At 39.3% G+C, this 24,188-nt stretch overlaps 3 protein-coding genes across 5 annotated transcripts in view; 2 read left to right on the top strand and 1 right to left on the bottom strand.

Annotated features, from left to right (window-relative positions):
• map3k13 (mitogen-activated protein kinase kinase kinase 13) overlaps window positions 1-5,097 on the top strand; it is a 35,186-nt gene extending 30,089 nt beyond the window's left edge. For 2 of the 3 annotated variants that reach the window (XM_074659528.1, XM_074659527.1), the window contains exons 12-14: window positions 86-156; window positions 1,111-1,402; window positions 1,656-2,656. In XM_074659528.1, coding sequence (XP_074515629.1) covers window positions 86-156; window positions 1,111-1,402; window positions 1,656-1,757 — 465 coding nt within the window. In that variant the 3' untranslated portion in view covers window positions 1,758-2,656. Of the gene's footprint in view, window positions 1-85; window positions 157-1,110; window positions 1,403-1,655; window positions 2,768-2,877 lie in introns of those variants that run through there. The other variant, XR_012597168.1, reaches the window with a different exon arrangement.
• A 1,653-nt stretch (window positions 5,098-6,750) lies between these two features.
• On the top strand, window positions 6,751-18,347 carry pfkla (phosphofructokinase, liver a). Its single transcript, XM_074659529.1, has 22 exons — window positions 6,751-7,026; window positions 8,646-8,719; window positions 8,842-8,919; window positions 9,607-9,796; window positions 11,303-11,468; window positions 12,172-12,216; window positions 12,296-12,404; window positions 12,558-12,653; window positions 13,103-13,195; window positions 13,529-13,654; window positions 13,752-13,816; window positions 14,001-14,064; window positions 14,217-14,363; window positions 14,469-14,539; window positions 14,877-14,964; window positions 15,074-15,226; window positions 15,715-15,879; window positions 15,975-16,036; window positions 16,797-16,908; window positions 17,045-17,144; window positions 17,240-17,345; window positions 17,426-18,347. The coding sequence occupies exons 1-22, from the start codon at window positions 6,942-6,944 to the stop codon at window positions 17,571-17,573; spliced, it is 2,343 nt and encodes a 780-aa protein (XP_074515630.1). The 5' UTR covers window positions 6,751-6,941; the 3' UTR covers window positions 17,574-18,347.
• On the bottom strand, window positions 18,123-23,931 carry LOC141782795 (uncharacterized). Its single transcript, XM_074659530.1, has 14 exons — window positions 23,815-23,931; window positions 23,008-23,064; window positions 22,729-22,855; window positions 21,872-21,961; window positions 21,588-21,775; window positions 21,453-21,495; window positions 21,243-21,354; window positions 20,238-20,355; window positions 20,053-20,123; window positions 19,278-19,474; window positions 19,059-19,194; window positions 18,940-18,981; window positions 18,823-18,850; window positions 18,123-18,749 (listed from the first exon to the last, which is right to left on the bottom strand). Exons 1-14 carry the CDS (start codon window positions 23,864-23,866, stop codon window positions 18,622-18,624), a joined length of 1,389 nt encoding a protein of 462 aa, XP_074515631.1. The 5' UTR covers window positions 23,867-23,931; the 3' UTR covers window positions 18,123-18,621.
• Window positions 23,932-24,188: the final 257 nt, after the last annotated feature.

The following is a 24,188-nucleotide window of genomic DNA, read 5'->3' as shown; positions in this document are numbered from 1 at the left end:
TACATCAGTGAGTCTGTAGTATGTGTTTGTGTGAAGGAAACTGTGTAAAATGATGGATTAACAGCTGTAATTGCTTCTCTTACAGGGTGGCGATGAGTCATCTGAAGAGGAAGAGGGGGAGGTTGATAGTGAAGTGGAGTTTCCAAGGAGACAGAGGTAAAATACAGTTGGTTGCTAAAGAAAAAATTTGCCACCGTTTATGTGGATGTCCAATCAGTACTGATGGTAAAAGTCCACTGAAGCAATAAATTCCTCAGTGCATGCTATATTGACAGAGAAGCATATGATGCCCAGCTAAAACATAGTGTAACCAAGTTACGCCTATAAATATACTGTATGCAGGTGATAAAATAAAAACATGGGGGCTCTATAGTCCGAACTATCATCAACAAAGACGGCAACAACTTCATTATTTTCCACGTTGTCAACGTTGTTCGCTCCTTCCATATTTACCTTTCACAATAAAAGCCCAACTTAAATTCGCTCAGCATTTCACTAAGAGGCAACTCAACAAAACAGCTTATAAGAAAAAATACACACTCAATAGTCATCTGCCCTCTTGGCCCTTCTGGTCTTAGTTGTCTTTTCCAGTTTATCTTCGGGATCCTGAAGAAGGTCTCCAGTACACCTCTGTCTGGGCTTTACAGGCCCACAAATTTGCAAATAAAACATAACGGTAATTCTTATAGAATTGCCGCTATAAAAACGGCATCAGGATCACTATCACGATGGGGATGATGTTTAAAATCAATGATTAGTACTCGTACAGGTTACTGTATGAAGCGCGTGCTCGTCTGGTGGAGGGAGATTAGGACAGAGAGGGGAGAGCTGCAGGAGGCGGTCTGTATTTTCAAATTCTGGCGTTTTATTTGCCTTTTCCAGAAAACTGCCTACCCCAGCTTTAAGTTTTCGACCCTGACCTTCACTGTGTTGTAACACTGTTACATCATGTGGTGCGGCAAAAGAAAATGACTGACCATTCACCACATCATAACCAAAATAATAATACTGACATGTCCCAAATACAGTGGACCAGGTGTGAAGCAGACTTTAAACTAACTGGATTAAATCAGCATCAACATTTTTCATTCCTCCTCTGCTCCCTCACAGACCTCATCGCTGCATGAGCAGCTTCCAGTCCTACTCCACTTTCAGCTCAGAGAACCTGTCGGTGTCTGATGGAGAGGAGGGAAACACCAGCGACCACTCCCACAGCGGGCCCCTGGAGAGGCTGAGCGCCAGTCAGGAGGAACACCTGGACGAGCTGCTGTCGCACACACCGGACATCCCCATCGACATCTCCACCCAGTCAGATGGCCTCTCTGACAAGGAGTGCGCCGTCCGCAGGGTGAAGACCCAGATCTCGCTGGGGAAACTGTGCTCCGACGAACACAGCTACGAGGTCAGTACCGTGGATGCGTGTGGTCCCATCATGTTAGCTCTGTAATTTTAGCCATGCAAGCAACAATCAAATGATAAAATTGAGATTGTAAAACAGGGGTTCTCCACCTTTTGTAACTTGAGGCCCATCTCTGATCGTTAAAAATTCCGAGTACCACCTTCCCAAATGTATGACAAATTGGGCTATAAATATGTGTTGTAAAGCAGTTGTCTGATACTGAATCTGTCGTTTCTCTAAAAAAAAATTCTCCCAGAATCCACTACAGTTTGGGGACTCAGACTGTGATTCGTCAGAAGCAGAGTGCTCCGATGCCACCATTAGAAACAACAAAGTCGGGGCTCCTTCCTCGTGGTGAAAACCGCCCCAGGGATCGGTTCTGTTTTTGCCTGGAGGCCATCGTGTCCCACTCTGCCCTGCAGAAAATACAGCAATAAGAGGACGACATTGTAAACAAAGCTCCTTATAGCAAAGCCCCATGCAATCTCTCCCAGAACTACCCTTCCCCTCATGAAGCCCCATCCCCTCCATCCCCCCTTCATCTCTAGCACAGCATCCAGGCAACCCATGGCAGGGATTCCCTTTTGAATGATAATGTACAGTAGATAGTTTAACATTCATAATTTATTTTTGTCTGAGTTTTGAAGGAAAATTCAGGACATCTGTAAATTCTCTGATCTGAACAGAGAAAAAAAAAAAAAACTGACATTTTGAAACTGAGCATGGGCTAAGTGTGTGTTGTGATGATGATGAGGATGATGAGAAGGAGGATGAAGTGCTGAGGCTGATAACTAGCAGTGTGGAGTTACTGCGATTGTTGGTTTTTCAGGTGACTGACGCAGACAAGGAGTGTCACTACAAGCCTTTTGATCTGGCTCTCAGCGTCTTATTGTTTTAGACCGAAATCCCCAACCAACAAGGACCCCCCCCTCAACCTGCTTTATCATGAGTTTACAGTGCAGAGCCCCAGTACACGGCCTCCCCAACTTCCATCCCATCCCCACCATAGTGAGTGGGGAACAGGGAGCTTATGAAACACCAGCATGAACAACCTGCCTCGCAACCGGACTCCCTCCCTCCCTCCATCCCTCCCTAGAAAACACTACATGTGTCTCTAGTCGGTCATCAGGATCCCCGCTGAACTGTCCAAGCATGCCTGTGCAGCTCGCAAAAACGTTAACGCTGCCAGAAGACTGCATGAAGCGGACGAGCTAGCAGAGCAACAGAGATGAAGACTCCGCTGAGGAGAAGATAAAACAAACAAAAAAAAAAGAGACTCTTCCTCTGTGATCCAGCTCATCCTTCTCCAAGACACGCCAACGTCATTGTCATCATCAATCAGATGTCATGACCAGAGTTGTTTAGGGAGTTATCAGTGTGTGTGTGTGTGTGTGTGTGTGTGTGTGTGTGTGTGTGAGTGTGAGTGTGAGTGTGAGTGTGAGTGTGAGTGTGAGTGTGAGTGTGAGTGTGAGTGTGAGTGTTTGTGTGTGTGTGTGTGTGTGTGTGTGTGTGTGTGTGTGTGTGTGTGTGTGTGTGTGTGTGTGTGTGTATGAACACAAAGCCCGTTCCTCTCCATTAGACATTACAGTTTCAAGTCTCATCTCAGGATTGTTTCGAGGACTGTGAGAAACTGGACTGGACCAATTATGTAGGAGTCTTGGAGTGGCACATACTATGGACCATACAGGAATATAAAAAAAAAAAATAGGTCTTACAGATAGCCTTGATGTTCAACCCTTTATTGTTGTAACAGACTTTAATGTTATGTAGAGCGTTTTTGTTGCAATCCAGGTGCAGTATCCCATTTCTTGAAATCACTTGGTGCGGCGCCTCACTTTTACCATTTTCTAGCAGGGTAATTTCTACTGTCTGATACGCAAATGTCCAAAAATAATAGTTGTTTTCTGTGCTGTAGTGTAATAAAACGGCAATAATGTAGGTTGGCGCTCAGGTGAGAAAGAAGTTGCTCGCTCGGGATGCGGGGCGTCTAGCTGGCTAGACACAGTGACTGGTGGCTAGAGAGCAGCAAGTGTCAAACAGCATATATATTTTTAAATTGTCCCATTTTTATGAACTTTCCGGGGGTTTCATGCTCAGGTTTTATGTTGCCAGTTGAGAGCAGGAGCAATATATCAACAGCCACTAGATGGTGACAGTTACAATGACTTACTTTTCCTTGTGTTGTGTAAAAGGTCCTGGCTCCATTGATCCTAAGGTAATTTATCTGATGTTTCACATGACCATCCAAATCCCAGAATCCAAGCAATATTACTATTTTTGTCTTGTTGTCTTTGAAAAGGGATACTGCATCTGCGAGAGCTTTATTTTTATCCCCATTAGTGAGTGTTTGTCATCCACCTTAATGATTCTGCGGTTGAAAAAAAATAGCCAGCCAGGGTTGAATTTAACGATGATGTCAAGATGTTAGCTCAAGTGTTTCTAGGTTAGGAATATAAGCCAGAGACGAGGCCGCGGAGCAATAACGCTGCTCTTGGTTTTCAGCAACCTCATCTCAGTGTTAGTTACTCCTGTATATAAACATCTGTAAAATGTAATGTAATCTGTTTTCCGTCCTCTCTCTGTAACGTATCGCACAGCTCTGACAGAGCCTTGTGTCGCTGATGACCAGCCCCGACTGGTTGAAAATGAGCAGGAAATTCTTTCATCTGTATTACATCAGTATTGAACACTGCAGGAGGGCGTGAGTCATGAGAAACCGAGTAGCACAAGGTGAATCTAAAACTGTACTGATGGATCAATTACCCTTTTGCTTGAAAGCTTTGGAAAGGCTTACACCTGGTACCGAAAGCAGCTGCTGCCTTTCGTCGAGCCTCCTTCAACCTTCTGTTTACGTACGTGTGAAATAACCTAGTGTATTGTAATGACTGGGTAATCCGATCAAGCTGTTAATAACATTGTCTTTCTTGCATATATCCTGTGAAGTATGATTGTTATAATTTAATTTTGATTCTTGTTTTTTTTTTTTCTTTGTAGCTGGCCTACATGATTATTGAATTAATTTATTATGAATGACTGGTAAGGTGTTCTTTTTGATTTCAGGCAGCTTTAGATGATTTCTCCTGAGAAGTATTATTTAAAGGAAGCACAATGAATGGGTATGGGAAGAGGACAGTATTTGTATGGGAGAACAAAAGCATTGTCATATCATGGGCATCATTTGTCTTTGTGACCCTGCAGGGGACCATTCATCATTTAGATCATGAAGTATTGATTTAAGCAGACTTAACATCAGTAATTAGAAACATCAGGCGTTGCTAAAGCTTTTGTATCTTGAAATAAAGGCTATAAAAAAACTTCTAGTACAACCAAAAGCCAGTCAGTGGACTGTCACAGCAGGGTAAATGAGACGTTAAGCCTGAAGGCACGCGTGATGCCGATTTCTGTACTTCTGCAGAGATCCCTTCCTCTCGTTTTTAATCAAAATACCAGTTACTTACATCTGAATTTCTGTGAAATTGTCTCTAACTGTAGACATCATGTTGCCTCATCCCATGTATCAAACATCTGTTTCTTTGTTACTCTCATTTCCAACTCCCTTTCCTGTTGAATGGCATTACGATCAACCAATCCTGTCGGTTTCCTGTATTATCCAGTGTACAGTGCAATGGGTATCTGGGAGAATAAAATCAGAGCAAACAACTGCATGGAATAAATGCTGATGTACTGTACCCAGCGAACTGTGGTCCGCCTCTTCTGTGACACAATAGATGCTTGTTGATTTACATCTCATTAAATATACCCATAAATGATATTAATTGATAGTCATTTATTGAGTTTTAGAGGTTAATTCTATTCATATTTCACGTGTATTCACAGAGGCTACAGTATCCGTAGTCCAAAGGTTTTATATAACATCAATGAAACACGACCATAGCCAGGATTTTAGAAGTACTGAGGTCAGGTCGCACATCCTCACGCCCCTAAGAAGTATATGTTTTACATTATATTTAATTATTTGACTGTTTAGTTCCCTACATAAAGTTTTATATCAATGTGTTCTCCAAACTGCCAGAGATTTGGCGGAGAACTCTTAATCCCTTCATTTTAACACTAGGCACATTTAAAGATGCTAAATATAAAGAATACCAGAAGTAGATTTAAAAAACACTATGACTTCTGTAATTGTATGTGTAAACTCCTCCTCAGATTGTTAAAATATCCTACACAAATTCTCAGAAACAAGACTGAGGACATGACCGAAAAAAGACAAAAAAATATTAATGTACATTTTTACAATTTAATTTTTTTAAGCAAAAGTTTGGGACAGGGCTGTGGAGTTTGTATTTTTTCAAACAGTTTGAGTGTGCACTAACTGGTATAGAATATTACTGAATTAGGCAATTAAAGATTAAAACCTTAATTAAGGGCCCTCAGATTAAGTAGAACGAAACGTGTTCTTTTGTTTGCCTAAAATAAACTAAAAAAGCCTCTTTATCTGTGAGTGCTGGTGATTTGTTTCTTCTGTTCTTACCACTACCTGGCACCTGATACTGTTCAAGATTTGGAGACGTGCTCGCTGCTTTTTTCTATTTGGCCCTCAGATTAAGTAGCCACTATTGTGAAAACGGTGATTTTATATATATATATATAAAATCACCGTTTTCACATATGTTTTATATATATATATATATAAAACAAAATAAATAATAATAATCTAAATCAAAAATATTCTTTGGGATGTATAAATTCTATCATAGAAGTACACTCTTAAGGCAATATCGAGCATTGAGTTCTTTGATTTCTAGATACATAGTTCTACAATTTAAGATTTAAAAAAAATGCTGGTGGGCACCCTTCCTCATTTTCTGCATTGAGATACAGTAACGAATGAACAAACAAATAAATAAATAAATACACTTTTCACCCCCGTAACTCTCTTTCTCACACTATTTCATCTGCCCAGCCGCAGTTATTTGTTTAAAAAAAAAAAGTTAAGTTGCAGTGAAACTAATTAAACACTTTTAAGCCAGCAATATCAGGGACCAAATGTTTATTTATATTACAATAAATACAGTTATTTATGAAAATAAGAAACTTAATTGCTGTCTTAAAGCCATTTCGATATCTGAAGTGTGTTAGTAGGATTAGGGTTCTGGGGGGATTTAACCTGGGGGGGGCTACACATCTGGATATTGCCCTAGTGGCCCCTAAAGGGTCTAGAGCCGGCCCTGGACTAGTGCAATAAAAACAGTTGAAATCAGATCGTGTTGTACGTGCTGCTGTTGAGATTTATTACTGTATAAACCTCAGGACTCGGCGAGGAGGCGGGGTTAATGTCGTAAGACGCGCTGCAGCTGGAACAGAGCTCCTCCGGGCGGTGTGGGGTCATAAAGTAAGCGCTCCCTGTACTCCTCCTTAGAGCAGGGCGGAGTCACACTGGAAACGGCAGTTCACTCAACAGCTGCTAACGAGGAAGAGACACCTGGATTCACCTGGATTTACCTCAATAACACACTTTATTTAGATAGTTTACGGAGTTTTCTTAGTTTCCCCTAGATTTTCTTAAACTGAGGGTGTGAAGATGTCCTCGGTGGACTTGGAGAAGCTGAAGATGACGGGAGCTGGTCGAGCCATGGCGGTGCTGACCAGCGGTGGAGATGCACAAGGTGACTTATATATACTCAATATATCAGCATTATGTAGCAGCTAGAAGCCTCTAAGTGCATGTAGACATTAAGATAACTGTGTGTTAACATTAGCATGAAATAGACTAGTAGTTTGTTAAAGGAGAGGAGTGAATACTAGCTGATCAAGATTGGAAGTTGGATAGTGTTGTAAAGATGGGTCAAAGGTCAAAGGTCATGTATGCACTGTATACATACTGTAGGATACTTATATGGTATGTAAGCAGACTTGTTCTAGTACTGTACTTAAGTAACTTAGTTTTTATTGCAGCTTCAGCAACTTATACAATAATCATCACATTCTTTCTTACTGTATTTTCATTTTACAGCCGTCTCTTTGTTTTTACACAAAATTTCACAACTTAAAACAAGGCAGAGAGAAAACACAAAAAACAAGACTTAAACTATAATTTCAATTGAATTCGGAGAAAAAGGGAGGACACATACTTAAACAATCCAAATAATTAAAATGAAATAAAGTAAAATAAATAACTTTAAATAAAAATAAATGTCACTTTCTGCTACTTTATACTTCTTCTCCAATACAACTCAGCTCAATATTGTACTTTTTTACTCTACTAACGTTACATCTATTTGATAACTTTAGTTACTAGTTACTTTGAAGATTCAGATTAATAATACAAAATATAATCAACACATGAATTGTGGTGTATATAATTATAATTTAAGATAAAACGTTATTATATATATTTGTTTTAATTGTGTTATGTTTGCTTGTTTGTTTTTGTGTTTGTACTTTTCCTTACTTTACTTTAAGTAAAGTATTTTACCACTGGCGCACTTTACACTTACTTTACACTATAAATCCTATATACCACTTTATAGACTGCACATGTGTACTAATATTACATTTATTTATTGTACATACTACATTTATTTATTGACGGACTGTACACACTATGTTCACCCATTCACATTCAGCTGTAATTAAAATTAGCCACGCCTTTACCTCACTGCAACATTAAAGCGCTTTACACATGAATGCATCAATAATTATAATACAATTATATAATGCCATTCTGCATGCTGAGTACTTTGACTTGTGGGACTTAAAGCGTATTGTTTACAAAATGCAGGACTTTTACTTGTAACAGTATTTCTACATTGTGGTAATGTTACTATTACTCAACAAGATCTGAGTACTTTCCACCTCTGTGGTAACACATACAGTGTCAGGGGTATGTTCACGTAATGCTTGTCAAGGACTTTGGTTACGGTCTCCACAGATCGGGTGGCACCTTTGCCCATAGGCTCTTTTCACAGCAGCCATGTTGACATGTCAATGCAGAGTAAACACCTGATCCATGTAGGTGTGCCTGGGCCCTGGTATTGTGCACGCTGGCTCACTGGAATGGCTGTGACAAACTGATGGTAATGAGTAAAGTCATTTTATCAATTACTCTTGTGTTTACTTTGCTCTGACATGTCTAAATGGCTGCTGTGAAAAGGTCCTATAATGAAATCATGTCCACCACAGTATTTGATTTCCTCATGCAGGGTACAGTAAATTGAGCAGCAGCTTGTGTGTAACGAGAAGCAGAGGTGATTCTAATATTTCTATGCAACTATCCTCGACCCAGGGATGAACGCTGCTGTCCGAGCTGTGACCAGAATGGGCATCTATGTGGGGGCCAAGGTCTATCTTATTCATGAGGTAAACAAGCTGTTTCTATTAATAGGACCCTATTAAATATTGAGCTAGGTCTTTATTCCTGCTTGACCAGCGCACATTGTTCTTTTTAACATTAACATACCATTTGGGAAATTCATTTGAAGGGATACCAGGGCCTGGTGGATGGGGGAGACAACATCAAACTGGCCAACTGGAACAGTGTGTCCAACATCATCCAACAGGTAGGTTCAAATATTACCGTCAGTCCCTGCTGACAGCAGTGTTAAATGTAGCTGTAATAAGCCTTTTTCACAATAGACATTTAGACTTGTCAAACTAGGAAAAGCACAGGTGTCCCAGTAACAAGCTATGCTATAAGCAGGGCCATCATTCATTTTCATTATTTACACCTTTCTTGCATGTACACGTCAAAATGTCTTCTGTGAAAAAGGCCTATTGTGCCTTAATTGTATCACGATTTAGAATTTTTCTTTCTTTCTGGTCTTAAATATCTCTCTCTTTATTTCTCTTTCTTTTTTATGGTTTTAATAGGAATTTTATTGTTTCATCCATCTCCTCTCTTCCTGCCCGTCTAATACTGGTTTATAACCTGGTAAGGGGCCTTGCTGTGTTAATGTGTTGAAGGGCATGTGCTACTCTTGCTGCTGTATAGGAGGTGCATGGCAGTTCACATCTGGCATCAAAGCAAAAATATGTTTTGACTACTTCTGATCTGGCTCTGTTTCCAATCTGTTTCATCTAATTTGAATCTTCCATCTCAGATATCGGATGTATCTAACAATACCATCAGGAGCCAGAGCAACATGACATATTTCTGTCACTTAGCATGACATTTTTCAGTGACAGATTACAATGTCCTGTTTGTCCCAATTTGGTTTGTCACATGTTATATGACGTCTCTGCTGCAGGGTGGGACAGTGATAGGTAGCGCCCGATGCAAGACCTTCACAACTCGTGAGGGCAGGCTTTCTGCCGTCTTTAACCTGGTGAAGAAAGGCATCACCAACCTGTGTGTGTGTGGCGGAGACGGCAGCCTCACTGGAGCCAACATCTTTCGCAGTGAGTGGAGCAGTCTGCTGGAGGAGCTCGTACTGAAAGGTAAAGTGCTCTCATTGTCGACTTGTTAAAACTTACAACTTTGTATCATTTCATGCCAACACAGATAAAGAGCTGTATCATCCACAAAGTCAGCATTTATATTTATGATTATACAACAGTTACGACCAAGTAATTTGATTGGACAAGAGGCATTTCATGAGTGTTAATCTAGAGTACAACAGCACTGTGACTTTTAATTATGCATCACTCTGCTTTACAGGCGTTTTAATAACCATTAATTATATTGTTATCTATCTTAAATTGCAACAAACTTTGCACCGTAAAGATGAACATATTTCCACGAATAACATTTGAGTTAAATTATAAATGGTTGTCAGAAGAGGTTGAAGGGAAGGAAAAAAGCCTGAATACTTCAGTGCAGAACTCCAGGTGTGCTCATTTGACATCAGCTGACCTAGACGAATTAAGAAGAGCAAAAATGAACCACTACAACATGGGCTTTGAACTGCTTTCAGACCTGGCTAACATCCACATTCAGTCTGTTAAGAAAATGGAGCTGAATACAGCCTTGAGGCAGTTTTATCAGCAGCTACCTTGGGCTTCGGGGCTGGTGTAAATCCTTATATCAGCGAGCCTCCAGCTAGCCGTCCAGGAATTTAATGCAGGACCCAGAATTCATATCAGCTAATCATGTTTTCAAAGGTGTTGTAAAAGAGATTGCACTTTGGACGCAGGGGCAAAGAGTGGGCATCGTGATCTCAAACCTGACTCATTCATCTTAAAACGTGACAAGAATGGAGCAAAGTATTTCACCATGACATTCAACGGAGAAACAAAAAAGCATAAAGACCCACTGGAGAGAGACAGAGGAAGTCCCTTATGCCCGGTAGCGGCTCTTGAAAAACTCCTGAGCAAAATTTCACCCGGTGCAAAAGCCATCTATCTGCAGCAACAGCTGCAACAGACTTCTGCTGCTTCTGGTATACTGCTGTTTCCCTGGGAGTAAACCAGCTGTCACAGATGTTACCCAGGATGTGCAAAGAGGCAGGGACACACACATCTTAAACCAACCACAGTCTGAGAGCCACTGTCATACAGAAACTGTCTGATGCAGGACTCGAGGCGAGGGAGATCGTGGCAGTGAGTGGGCATAGATGAGATACTTTATTTAAACATACAGAGACTACGATGAGTCACCTGCAGGTCTGAAAGCTCGCTAAAAACTGGAGAGCAGGAAATGATGGAGCAACGTACTGTCTGATCAAGCCAAATAAATGATTAAATAAACAAACAAATCATAATCTGTTGTTGCTTATTACTATCAACTGATGAATGTCGCTTGTAGAACTGTTGTATAAAAGCAATATCACACTCAAGGTCATGCTGTTGTACTGAATATCGGCATGGCTGATGGGCGTAGGAACGAGGAGGACACATCATTTTGTTGTAATATGGTTATTATTTCCTTTTGCTTTGGTGTTTATAATAGTAATCTGCTAGACAACATCTACAACAATGTGTGTGTGTGTGTGTGTGCGACTTCAGGAAGGATCACAGACACTATGGCCAGGCAGCATGACCACCTGAACATCGTGGGGCTTGTGGGCTCCATTGACAACGACTTCTGTGGCACTGACATGACCATCGGAGCTGACTCAGCACTGCACCGCATCATGGAGATAATCGATGCCATCATGACCACCGCACAGAGGTCAGACACTGAGAGATATTGAACAGCACTGAAGCAGCCTACTGCTAACAGTAGTAAATAGATATATTTATATCAGTAATAGATATACAGGTATTTATTTTGGACTGTTGTTCGGACAAAATGTGTAATTTGAAGACGTCACTTTAGGCTCAGAGAAGTGATCATGGGCATATTTCAAGAATTTATTGAAAAATGATTAATGATAGATTGTAAAATAATTTGCAGATAGTAGGAGTATTACTTACAGTACATGACGGTCGGCGTGCCCCAGGCTTGGAGAAGCAGACAGTAGAACCGACAACGAAGCAAAGCAATCCAGTGCTGTGGATTGGGACGGCAGAAAAACATATTTTAGCCACCTAAAAGAAAGGCTCACCTAAAAAAATCTTTATCCGTTTAAGTGTACGCTATATTTACATCTATGGATTAGTACCTCATACAACCCCACTTCCAAACACCCAAACTATCCCTTTAATGTGTATTAATGCCAGCACATTGTAATGATGGAATGCAATCATCTAAGCCCAAGTTTTGTTATAACTCAACTCGTCCATTCAAGTGTTAGGTGTGATCTCTATGAGCTTGCCTGGACTTGCTCCCTTGGATCTCGGCATGTTGCTCCAGTCTGGAAATTCTCTGTTTGTATGCTCACATACTTGCTTCAAATGTTTCAATATAAATGTTGTGTACCTTCTTCTAACAGCCACCAGCGCACTTTTGTTCTGGAAATCATGGGACGACACTGTGGGTGAGTAACACTCTGACATATAATGCTTTCCTTCATACACTTCCCCTGAATAAAACACATGATTGTTCTATTACTGCAGATATCTGGCCTTGGTGTCTGCGCTGGCATCTGGGGCAGACTGGCTCTTCATTCCAGAGGCTCCTCCTCAGGAGGGCTGGGAGGACCGGATGTGTGCCCGTCTAGAGTCGGTAAGACACAAAAACTAGTCAACTCATGTCTATAAGGTTTATAAGCATTTCAGAAATAGAGGCTGAATCGCCTTTCTTAAAGTACAGGACGTAGAAGCAGGATTGTGATTAACTGACTTACTGGATAATATGTGTGTATCTGTTTATCTCCAGAGCCGCACAAAGGGGTCAAGACTCAACATTGTAATCATCGCAGAGGGAGCCATCGACAGAAATGGCGAGCCCATCTCCTCAACTTACGTAAAAGATGTAAGTTTAAAGATGTATAACAGGTTGAACTTAGGGCTGGACAATATGACGATATGTATCGTCAAAACAATATCAAAATGTCTGTTGTATATATTTTTCTATATCATTTCTATGGTGATATAGGCTACGTCTATATTTATTTATTTTTTCACTATAATTTCACTTAAAACTGTTTATTTCATATAGAATATATATCTATAGAATTACCGGGAAACATGTTATGTCGTGATATATATCGTTATCGAGATATGAAATGACCTAAATCGTGATAGAAGATTTTGGCCTTATCGCCCAGCGCTAGTTGAACTAGCAGAGAGTAGTTCAGTTCAGTGTTCAGAGTTTGCTTTCAATTGTTTGTAAAGGACTTTTCTTCCATAGTATATCTGTTGTGTATGGCAGCTAAATGACAAACCCATAACACACTGAAATGCTTCCATGTGTGTTTGAAGCTGGTGGTCGAGAGGCTGGGTTATGATACCAGAGTGACGGTACTCGGCCATGTTCAGCGAGGAGGAACTCCCTCAGCGTTTGACAGAATACTGGTGAGTTGGACAACATGCTGAATTTTTTTTTACACTACAACAATGCAGCTATGATGACACACGCTGACTACTCCCTTTCCAAGACTGCTGTAATTTGAGCCGCCAAGTGCAAAGCTGTGGTAACGCCGTTCGCCTCGCTCAGAGGCCATCCTTACCATATTAACACTACTTTAGGAGCAACAGAAGTCAGTCGGCAGCTGGCAATACCGCGGTTTTGCACTCTGCGGCTCACATCACCGCAGTTTCGCAATCGTGTCGGAGAACTAGGGTGACCTCCGTTCATTATCTATGCATGTGAATGCACTTGTACAGTATGGACTGTTGTGTTTTCAGAGCAGTAAGTTGGGTGTGGAGGCGGTGGTTGCCCTGATGGAGGCCTCTCCTGACACCCCAGCCTGCGCCATCGGCCTGTCGGGTAACCACGCTGTTCGTCTGCCTTTAATGGAGTGTGTGGAGATGGTAAGTCGCTCTCCTCTCTTCTATAATTGATTTTAATGGACATAGTTGCGAACAGTGGGAGGTTGCTGTATTTTTTTGACTGTACCACCACTTGCAGACTAAATTGGTGCAGAAGGCCATGAACGAGAAGAAGTTTGATGAGGCTGTCAAACTGCGTGGAGGGTGAGTGCTGAGATGCTTTTCATGAATATTAGATAGTTAAAATATATCATTATATTAAAATGCCAAATGTATGTCCTTTTTGTAAATGCATCATCCATTCATATTCATTTTATCATGCACATAATTTTGTTGTTTTGAGCAAATAATCAACAAGACCGAGCTAAAAATAATGATTTTCTTGCAGGAGTTTTGAGAACAACTGGAACATCTACAAGCTTCTTGGCTTCCAGAAGCCCGTCCAGTCTGAGGTAAGTCTCTCACTAACATGAACACACACCTGCACACACACAAACACACACACACACACATACAGACAGTAGTAGCCTTAACATGTGTAAATGAATCACCAATGCTTAATTCAAATGTGCCTATTATTAATATCTGACTCATGTTCCCTCAGAGCAATTTCTCCTTGGCTATTCTGAACGTGGGCGCTCCGGCTGGAGGGATGAATGCAGCAGTGAGGTCTGCTGTGAGGTTAGCACTCGCTCAGGGACACAAGGTCTATACTGTCCATGATGGCTTTCAAGGACTTGCCCTTGGAAAGGTGAGGGCTTCCACCTCTACTTCATTACCACACTGAGTTTAGCAACACGTAACCTGTATGAGACTGAGAGGGAACTGTTAGGCACTGACATCTGTCTGTCTGCAGGTTTATGAGATGGATTGGCACAGTGTGGCGGGATGGACTGGCCAAGGGGGCTCACTGCTGGGGACAAAACGGTGAGCAACAGGACACTTTTATTCCTATAATATGAACATATTTAAGTAATCTTAAGAGTACTCCAACAGTTTAGTATTGTACTTCCATAAAGTTTGGGGTCTTTAAAGAGACAGAATTTTAGAGAAATTTTCTGGTAAAAAATACATGTAGTCTCCAAGCCAAAGCTGAGAGACCAGGGTGATGTCACTTGAGTCATTTCTCAGACTTGACAAAACGTCCTCCGGAGGATAGGCTGTGCGATACTCCCTGTGACTTCTCAAATAACCTTTGACATGTAAAATTGCCAGAGCGATTCTTTAAGTGATTGTTTGATTTCTGTTTCATGTCCTATTTCAGAACACTTCCGAACAAACACATGGAGAAGATTGTGGAAACCCTCGCCAAGTTCAAGATCTCAGCTCTGCTTGTAATTGGAGGGTTTGAGGTATTAAGACACAACCCTTCAAAGAGCCAGAACCACACTAGTACATTATTTTATCGTGTCAGTGTTACATCAAAGAGGTTTTCAATCTTCCTCTTGGTGACTTTCAAAGGCATACGCAGGTGTGCTGCAGCTGTTTGAAGCCCGGGGTCGCTATGATGAGCTCTGCATCCCCATGTGTGTGATCCCTGCTACCATCAGCAACAACGTCCCTGGAACTGACTTCAGCCTGGGAGCAGACACGGCTGTCAATGCTGCCATGGAGGTAATGCTGAGCAGATGGCAAATTAACAGAGTGACTTTGATGTTTCAGGATTAACACAAATAGAGACTGAACCAAGCCAGAAAACAGGACATGTAATATGAGCTGAGCTGTGTATTATTAATAAGGTACACTTTGAACTCTGTACACTGAGTGAAAACAGGGGTGACAGTTAGTATTTAGAGCTTGTTTTTATCTTTAAACTTTGAGAGGAAGGAGACGGAGACAGGCAGCACGCTAGTTCACCCCTGTACGTCTAGATTAATATAGACGTACAGGGCTGAACGTCCTTAAGCACAACACACCAGCACTACTTATTCTTTCTAGAGGCTGCATAATGTGCTCCAGAACTGTACACAGTATAGTATAGGTGAGGCGTAATTAGGAGTAAGTTAATGTTAACTCTTTCTCCAATTGTAGACTCACACTTTTGACCTTGCCTTCAATTGCCAATGTCTCCTTTCACGCTGACGTTTTGATTTCCTCCTCAGGGTTGCGACAAGATCAAGCAGTCTGCCACTGGGACCAAGAGACGAGTGTTTGTGGTGGAGACTATGGGTGGGTTCTGTGGATATCTGGCAACCTGCACGGGTATAGCTGTGGGTGCTGACGCAGCCTACATCTTTGAAGACCCCTTCAACATCCACGACCTGAAGGTAAGACCAAAAGAAAAAACTCTGCTGTTTTCTTTCATTTTGTCCGTAATGTTCACAGCTTTAACTGTCTCTTTAATTAACTGGCTTTTTGACAGACCAATGTGGACCATTTGACTGAAAAGATGAAGAAGGACATCCAGCGGGGTCTAGTACTGAGGTACATAACACTCACTCAGCCATTAGAGAGTAGATGGAGATTCTTATGTAATGATATACTGAACAATTAACCCAAATGATGAACACAATAACTAGAAGTTTGTGTAAAACGAGTGATTTGGATGAATTTTGAGCAGATTATTTCCTGTGAATATTGCATCAGAGATGAGTTTTCCTGTTATTTATATGAACTTTTAATACTATTCACTGTCTGTATTATGTATTGTTTTGAATTTTTAACAATTATACATACTTAATAGGCTTATTTTTTGACAAAGTCAGTGTTCCCTGAAGCTTGGCCATTGTTCTATTAGGTCTTTGATTGATTTAACTTCGTACTTTTCTAATGCAGGACGAAGCTGTTTAGCAGAGAGGGAAGGCTCTGTTTATATAACTTGTGTTCAGGTCTTCACCGTGCCCTTACCTTGTTTTTATCTTAAATAATAATCCAAACTTTAAGAACAACCATTTCATTTAGTTTTCTTCACAAATGAGTGAAATGCTGAGATATAGGCCAACTGTATATTTAAAAAGAAAGTTATCTTGCACCCCTTAAAAACAAGATGACCAACTGAAGGACAGTGCCATCATTAGTGTCACGGCAGAAGTGAAAATAACAAAAATCTTAACTATTTGATTTCAACAAAACAAATTCAAAAGGACATACTGTACAGCATATATGAAACATATCACACTGTATATATATGAAACATTGTCGGATTTATTTTTTCCTTTGTTTATTATTTGCTCTGTCATAACAGGAATGAAAAATGCCACGAAAACTACACTACAGACTTCATCCATAGGCTGTATTCATCAGAGGGGAAGGGCATCTTTGACTGCAGAGTTAATGTGTTGGGACACCTTCAGCAGGTACGGAGACACCACACACAGCTTAGCAACTTAATAATGATTTAAATTACAGTGACAATATAAGGGACACTCATATACTGTGAAGAGACAGAGTCTTGCAATATGTTTATACTCCACTCGTGTGTTTGTGCTCCAGGGAGGGTCGCCTTCTCCCTTTGATAGAAATTTTGGCACTAAGTTGGGTGTGAAGGCTATCCAGTGGATTTCAGAGAAACTGACTGAAAACTTCCGACAAGGTAGAGTTACTGTATAAAGTCATAAATTAATTGCTCAGAAATCCAAAGTCAAACCACAGCAATGTACTGATTCAACAGTTTTTTCCCCCCATCAGGCCGCGTGTTCGCCAACTCGCCAGATACAGCATGTGTGCTCGGCCTCAACAGGAAGGTCATCAAATTCAGCCCGGTCACTGAACTGAAGGATGTGACTGATTTTGAGTAAGCAATGTCACAGTTTTAGTCAAATAACAATTAATTTTTAATACGTCGTAATAATATCTGATTTATATTTTTTGCAGGCACCGGATGCCGAAAGTCCAGTGGTGGTATAATCTTCGACCGCTGCTAAAAATGTTGGCCAAGTATCAAACCAGCTTCTGTGAATATGTCCCAGGAGAGATGGAACATGTGACTCGACGCTCCATCAGCATCGACCCGGGGTTCTAGTCTCTAAAACTACAGTATGCTCTCTGCACCTTTTAACCCTCATCTGTCCATCCTTTGCTCCTATGCACACCATATACTTAAAGAATGTTTTTCAACAGGACTGAAGACTTTTTATAGCCAGCATTGATCTCAGTGTTGTTAGTGTCATGCTATAGTAGCTACAGTACATATAATAATGTAAAAATGTACTTCAAGTATTCATTTATTGAACAAGGGATTCAATAGAGCATATTTTGCTGTTCCATGTACCAAGCAAGCCTCTGTGTGTAATCAAATCACTGCCTTAAAAAGACAATCAGGTCTGCCACGAAGCTAAAACTCGTTGATTTACTACTGAATATATTATATAAAGCAGATTGTATGTGTGTATGAAATAATCTGATCAGAAACCTTCAGGAAAAGAAGAATGTAGTATGTACGTATATCCATGTTATCGAGCTAAAAATGAGAGCTACTATATGTTTGGACCTCCTCTATAATTTGCACAAAAAATAATGTGGTTCATGTTTAACTCACTTAATGTCAGAATGTGACTCATGGGACCAGTGAGATGTTAATTTCATTTTGTTTGTACACTGTAGGATTGAAACACTGCTTCTGTCTTTAATTAATGCAAACTGAACAGCAATTCTGCAAATTATCAATTATTCCAGTGTAATAAACTTCACAACTACAGTACTTTAAATAGAGAAATCTGTAAAGATATATGAACGCATGTTGTGTATTATTTTGACACTAAAGCTATATCTTCAATAAAATCAATCATTGGACAGTGATAATGTTAGACATATGTTCTTTGTAGTGTGAATAGCTATTGAAATAACATATTAAGTTAAACAGAGAAATAAATACCATTTAACAGAATAAAAAAGCCTACATGTCAAACTTAACTTAGATTTTTAACTGTTGACGTTTTATAATGGTGTTAACCCATGAACCCTTACCTCAGGTATCTGTAACTATATGAGAACATTACCGAAGAAAATAAGTGACCAAGTGGTCTTAAAAACGCAATAATTCAGCATTTCAGATGTTGTTCTTCCAACTCTCAAAAGTTGAATGAAAATGGAAACTCATCCCTGGTGTTATCTTTGTTCGTTGTCTGAGGGCTCTTGGAGGTGAAGGCAAACTGGAAGTCTTCACTTTGCTCTGGTTGCCCAAACAGGAACTCAGGACCTGCAAAATCATATAAATACCTGTAGTTCAAAGCAGGTAATACACGTCACAAAAATAGAGATGTGATACTTACAGGTTGAAGACTTTGATTCTGTGGTTTTCTGAAAAGAGACAAATATATTTTGGTATTTTTGTTCTAGTGATACTGTATGAAATAAAGAGAGGTTACAGTAAAAATACACTACATTACCTTGTCGTTGAAAAAAGAGCTGGCAAAAGCGAAAGATGACTCCTGTAAAGAAACGTGGAGGTAATTCCAAAAACTAAGAAACAGCGGTTTCTGTCAAATCACTTATTCCTTTTGCTCACCTCATCGTGTGACGAGCCCACGTCAAATCCAAACCCAGAGAAGCCCGGGGTGCTGGGATCAGAGTTCAGAGAGAACAGGAAAGCTGGAGATTTGGTATCAAAGGTGCCTTCATGTGGGGAGCTGGCAGGGCTTAAGCTGAAGTGAACAAATGAAAGGTAGTTTTCAGCGGCTGTCTTGACTGTGATTCAAAGTGTTGGACGAGTCAGATAAAGACTTACTTAAATGGGAACGTTGGGGTTGAAGCCACAGATGTCATTTTTGCTGGGGACGACTGAGGATATGTTTCTTGAGATGATGACTGAAAAGCAGCGAGTCCCTCATTGTCCTCTTCGCTCTGTGTCTGCTCTTCATCTATAGCTACTTCTTCTTCCACCTCACTCTCCACTGCCTCCTCTGCTCCTGATACAGTGCATTGCTGCTCAGAAAATATCTTGAGTGTTAAAGCATTTCCAACAGGAAAAGTTAAAATGTTACATAGCATTTGGAGTATAGACAATATCGATTTAATACAATCTGATACAACAGATTTTCAATTACATAAATAAATATTATTTGAAATATTCAACTGCAACAACTCTTTAACAACACAATGTAATTAGTCAGGAAATATTCCAGCGATCTTGGCGGGAAGAGATTTCATTGGTGATCATACTTTGGTAGAAAATAGTTCTCAATAAAAACTGTTAACAGTGACATACTATATGTGGATTATCCTCTGTAATTAAAGATTTATTCTGGAAAGAGATGTTGCTATTGGGGTTTTTCAGATATGATTGGGATGCTGTGAGAGCCATAAAAGAAAAGCCATGATTTAGTATCGCAGTTTCATAAAGTTGGGACACTTGTAGAGACAGATTTAGAAATAAAAATATGGTCAAAATCCATCCAGCAGATGCCTAGATTACCTGACTTTTAGTTCCTAAGTTTCCCATAATGCAACTCGATAGCGGGTTGTGTTTTAAGGACAGTCTAAGTATAATAGACAAACATTACCAAGACTTGGTCCTCTTGTCCAGATTCATGATCCTGTTCCTCAGTGTGCATCTCATCGTGCTGTCTTTGCTCTGAAGAAATAAATATTCTGATGGGTTTGATGTAACATAAACATCCAAACATGGCATCTGGTGTGTAAAGTGTCGGTATTAACTGAAACACATAGTGGACTTTCCTCTACTTACCATCCAATGGATGACATGACCTCAGCTCATTGCTTTCTTCTTCTGGGGAAAGGCTGCAGACGGTATTTTCGACGGTCATTTCTTCAGTATTTGCCTCTCCAGAAGTTTTATAACCATTCTGCAAGATCAATCACTCAGTCAATCATTTATTAATGACCACAAAACCAAGGTCATTTGAATTTACTTTTTGTACGGCATAGTGGGTAAGCTCAATACAGCAGTGTCAATAACATCAAACATAGACATATCAACATCACATTAAACACATGACTAACAAAACAGACATTATTCCTATAATGTGTGTATAATCTGTGACAGTGTTTACAAGGTTGTTATCAAGTCATCAAGTGGCTGCTTGGGCTACGTGCTCGCCGTATCGGTCTTCGTTGTTGTTGGCTACGAGTCAAAATCGGTTGTGTCTTATTTAAGAATGGTGACTGAGCTGTGGTGGGATGTGAAGTGGTTTGTGCGGAGGGAGAAGAGCCAGGGTGAGAGGACGCAACCCTGGTGGGCGCCTGTGCTGAGGGTCAGAGAGCGAGATGAAAGGCTATTCATCTTAAGCCTCTGTTGCCTTCTCCACAGGATGCTCCTGAGGCATACGCAGAGTCAATATTCATGTTCAACAGTGTATTGAAGAGATTGACCGGGTTTATTGTATTGAAGGCCGAGATGATGTCAATGAACAGGATGCGGGCGAAGGTGTTGGGTGACTCTAATGTAGTGTGACGTGGAGGGCTATGTTAACAGCATCCTCTACAGACCTATTGGCTTGATAAGCAAACTGATAAATATCTATCAGAGGGTTGGTGTTGGATTTCAAATAAGAGAGAATGATGCGCTCAAACACCTTCATGACCGCAGATGTAAAGGAAATTGGTCATCACTGTTGATCTGTTCAGGTTTATCAAAGTGCCTGCAGGACCTGCTTCAACTTTTACATTTCATAATTGCTAGAATTTTGCCAGCTTTACTTTACCATTAGTATTGTTTGATGTATCTGAGTACCTTTGTCTGGTTAAGATGAAGAGAAGAGATGTCAATGGAAGAATTACTTTCCTCCTCTGTCTGAGGATCTAGTTGTTTCTCTGGTTCTGCCATAGGCTGCTGGCCCAAAACACTAGAAAGAAAAGTGAACTCAATCAGGGAAAAAGCTGCACTTTGCTGGAGGCTATGTGTCGTGATTATTTGTTATTTATAAGATTCACTGAAAGATACCTGTCTGATAGTTTCATGGTGGAAGTAGAATCAACTGCTGGACCTGGTCAGGCAGAAATTCAATTAACTGTGTCAGGAGCTGTAAATATTTCAGCACTACCAGAGTAAGTTATGATGATATAAAAAGTTTATTACCAGTGAGACAGTCCAGCTCCTTCTGTTTCATTGTTATTTGATCATCACAACCCTTGATCCTACACTCAATCTCCTCTTTTTCAGCCTGCAGCGCGAGGAGCTTTTGAGCAAGAGGATTTTGGTAATAATATTCTTTATGCGACTGGAATGTCTCCCTGTAGCTTGTAATTCTCTCTTCGTAGACTTCCCTTGTTGGGTTACAAATTAACAACAATTACACTTTGTTTATTATGGCCCACAAAATGTATTAAATGCAATTTAACACCACAGCTAACTGAACCTACATGTCATGGTTGTAGCTGGCTTTTCTGCTCTCCAGTTCTACTTTCAGTATCTGCTCATACTGAAGAAGCAGGCTGTTAGTTGTCTTCATGCTAAAGTGGATGACAAGCAGTAATATATGAATATCCATACTGCACTGCGCTGCTTATATGTCAAATTTGACTTGGTCCATCATGGTTTGGCCCATTTACTTCTAGCAGGGAATGAAATTAGCACCGGCCACCTGCCAAATACAGGGTAAATGTTGGCTGTGGCAGGTCACCTCCCACTCAAGATGTCACAATATCAGATTTTCACAACACAATTATTGTGGCCAATATAATTCATGATTCAGATATCTATAGAAAATTTGAAAAAATAAAAAATAAAGCTACCAGTCAAATTCTTCGTTAACTTTGTTTATTGTGCCTTTTGTCTATTTTTTTGGCAAATTAATTACAGTACACCCAAGTGTAGGGAGGTAGAGAGAGTTTGTAACCATAACTGTATATATAAAATGATTTAAGAGGCGTTGAATTATTTATACAATATTATCATAGTTATTGTCAATACCTATATATTGCGTCACCCTATCTACCACCATGGCAGATAGGACTTCCTTATATTAAGAAATATTATTTTTAAAAGGCGATTCCTGAGTTAAAAATAGTCAGGGATTAGATTAAGGTTACATAATATATTCCATATTTTTAGTGTCTGGTACCACTGACTCAGTGTTTACGATTCTAAAGCGTTCTACGTAGATTTCAGGAGTGGCAGACAAATAAATCTAGTGGCCGGTAGAAATGTTCAGTGACCTGCCACAGTGGCAGGTGAGGAAAAAAACTTAATTTCAGACCCTGACTACTAGTCATCATACCTTTTAGAATTTGCTTTATTATGCATCCCAGTGTTCTGCTTCACCCTGATTTCTTCCTCAAGTTTTTTGATATTTCTCTGGAGTGTTTCAATGTAAGTCCTCCTCTCAGCAGTGTCATCTCTGCAAACTGTTGACAAAAAATGTGAACACATGGATATCATTTTACAACATAAAATATATGGTAAACAAAGTATTTGTTTGTCAGCCTTCCTTTCATATAAATGTCTAATTATGTATTAGTTAGGGTTAAGAAGACGAACTGTTAAGACATCACCTCACCTTTAATTTGTTGGTTGATTTCATTCTTCTTTAGGGAAAGCTCCCTGGTTTGAAGAGCTATCAAACACAAACAACAGGTATCTTATTTAAAAAGAACTAATATCTATATCATTATTAATAGTAGTATAAGTATAATGATAATAATAATCATAATAATAATAATGAGCACAATCATAATAATAATAATAATAATAATCATCATCATCATAATAAGCACAATCATAATCATAATAATCATCCTAATAATACTAATAATGATAATAATAATAATGTTAATAATAATGTTAATAATAATAATAATAATAATAACAATCATAATAATAATAATCATAATATTAATGATAATAATAATAATGATAATAATAATGTTAATAATAATGTTAATAATAATAATAATCATAATAATAATAATAATAATAATATTAATGATAATAATAATAATAATAATGATAATAATAATCATAATAATAATAATCATAATAATAATGATAATAATAATAATAATAATAATGGTAATAATAATAATAATAATAATAAAAATAATAATAATAATAATAATAATAATAATAATAATAATAATAATAATAATAATAATCTCCTCACCTGAATTAGCTATTTATTAGCATATTTAATTTATAAACTAGTCACTTAGCGTTAACTAACCAAAACTAGCTAGCTAGCTACTGAAGCAGCTAATGTTAGCTAACGTTAAACTAAACTTGAACCTTTACATTGTAAACCAAACAAACATCAAATGACACCAAACTACAACTATTAACGCACAATGAACTCAGTATCTTAACTCACCAAACTGAAAGAGGAGGCTGTCAATATTATGAAGTGAATATTGGTCGTTCATCTTTAGGCTAGCAGTTAGCAGCGTTAGCTCTGGCGGGATGCTGCTGTTGTCAAGGCGACGGCACTGACGATAAGTAGACCCTTTCAAAATAAAAGAACGGTTAACGTTAACTATATGATTTGTACCCGTATTATAAAGTTGTACCCAATAATTATATCTAAACGTTTGATATCATTTGTGAACCATGAATGTACCAAATTTTGTGCCAAACCATAAGTGAAAACTTTGACCTGCTGGTGCCTGGTAACACTAATAATAATAATAATAATAATAATAATAATAATAATAATAATAATAATAATATATTTTATTTATATAGCGC

The sequence above is a fragment of the Sebastes fasciatus genome, chromosome 14, assembly GCF_043250625.1.
Source record: "Sebastes fasciatus isolate fSebFas1 chromosome 14, fSebFas1.pri, whole genome shotgun sequence".
NCBI classification, from domain to species: domain Eukaryota; kingdom Metazoa; phylum Chordata; class Actinopteri; order Perciformes; family Sebastidae; genus Sebastes; species Sebastes fasciatus.
This window is presented reverse-complemented; position numbering and strand designations above follow the sequence as displayed.

Coding starts and splice junctions, on each gene's coding strand:
- LOC141782795 (XM_074659530.1), bottom strand. CDS start 23,866: ATGAACGACCAATATTCACTTCATAATATTGACAGCCTCCTCTTTCAG. Junction 21,776..21,871: donor GCCAGCTACAACCATGACAT/GTAGGTTCAGTT, acceptor TAACCCAACAAG/GGAAGTCTACGAAGAGAGAA. Junction 20,356..21,242: donor TTCATCTTAACCAGACAAAG/GTACTCAGATAC, acceptor TTGATCTTGCAG/AATGGTTATAAAACTTCTGG.
- pfkla (XM_074659529.1), top strand. CDS start 6,942: ATGTCCTCGGTGGACTTGGAGAAGCTGAAGATGACGGGAGCTGGTCGA. Junction 11,469..12,171: donor ATCATGACCACCGCACAGAG/GTCAGACACTGA, acceptor TTCTTCTAACAG/CCACCAGCGCACTTTTGTTC. Junction 14,965..15,073: donor TTGTAATTGGAGGGTTTGAG/GTATTAAGACAC, acceptor TGACTTTCAAAG/GCATACGCAGGTGTGCTGCA.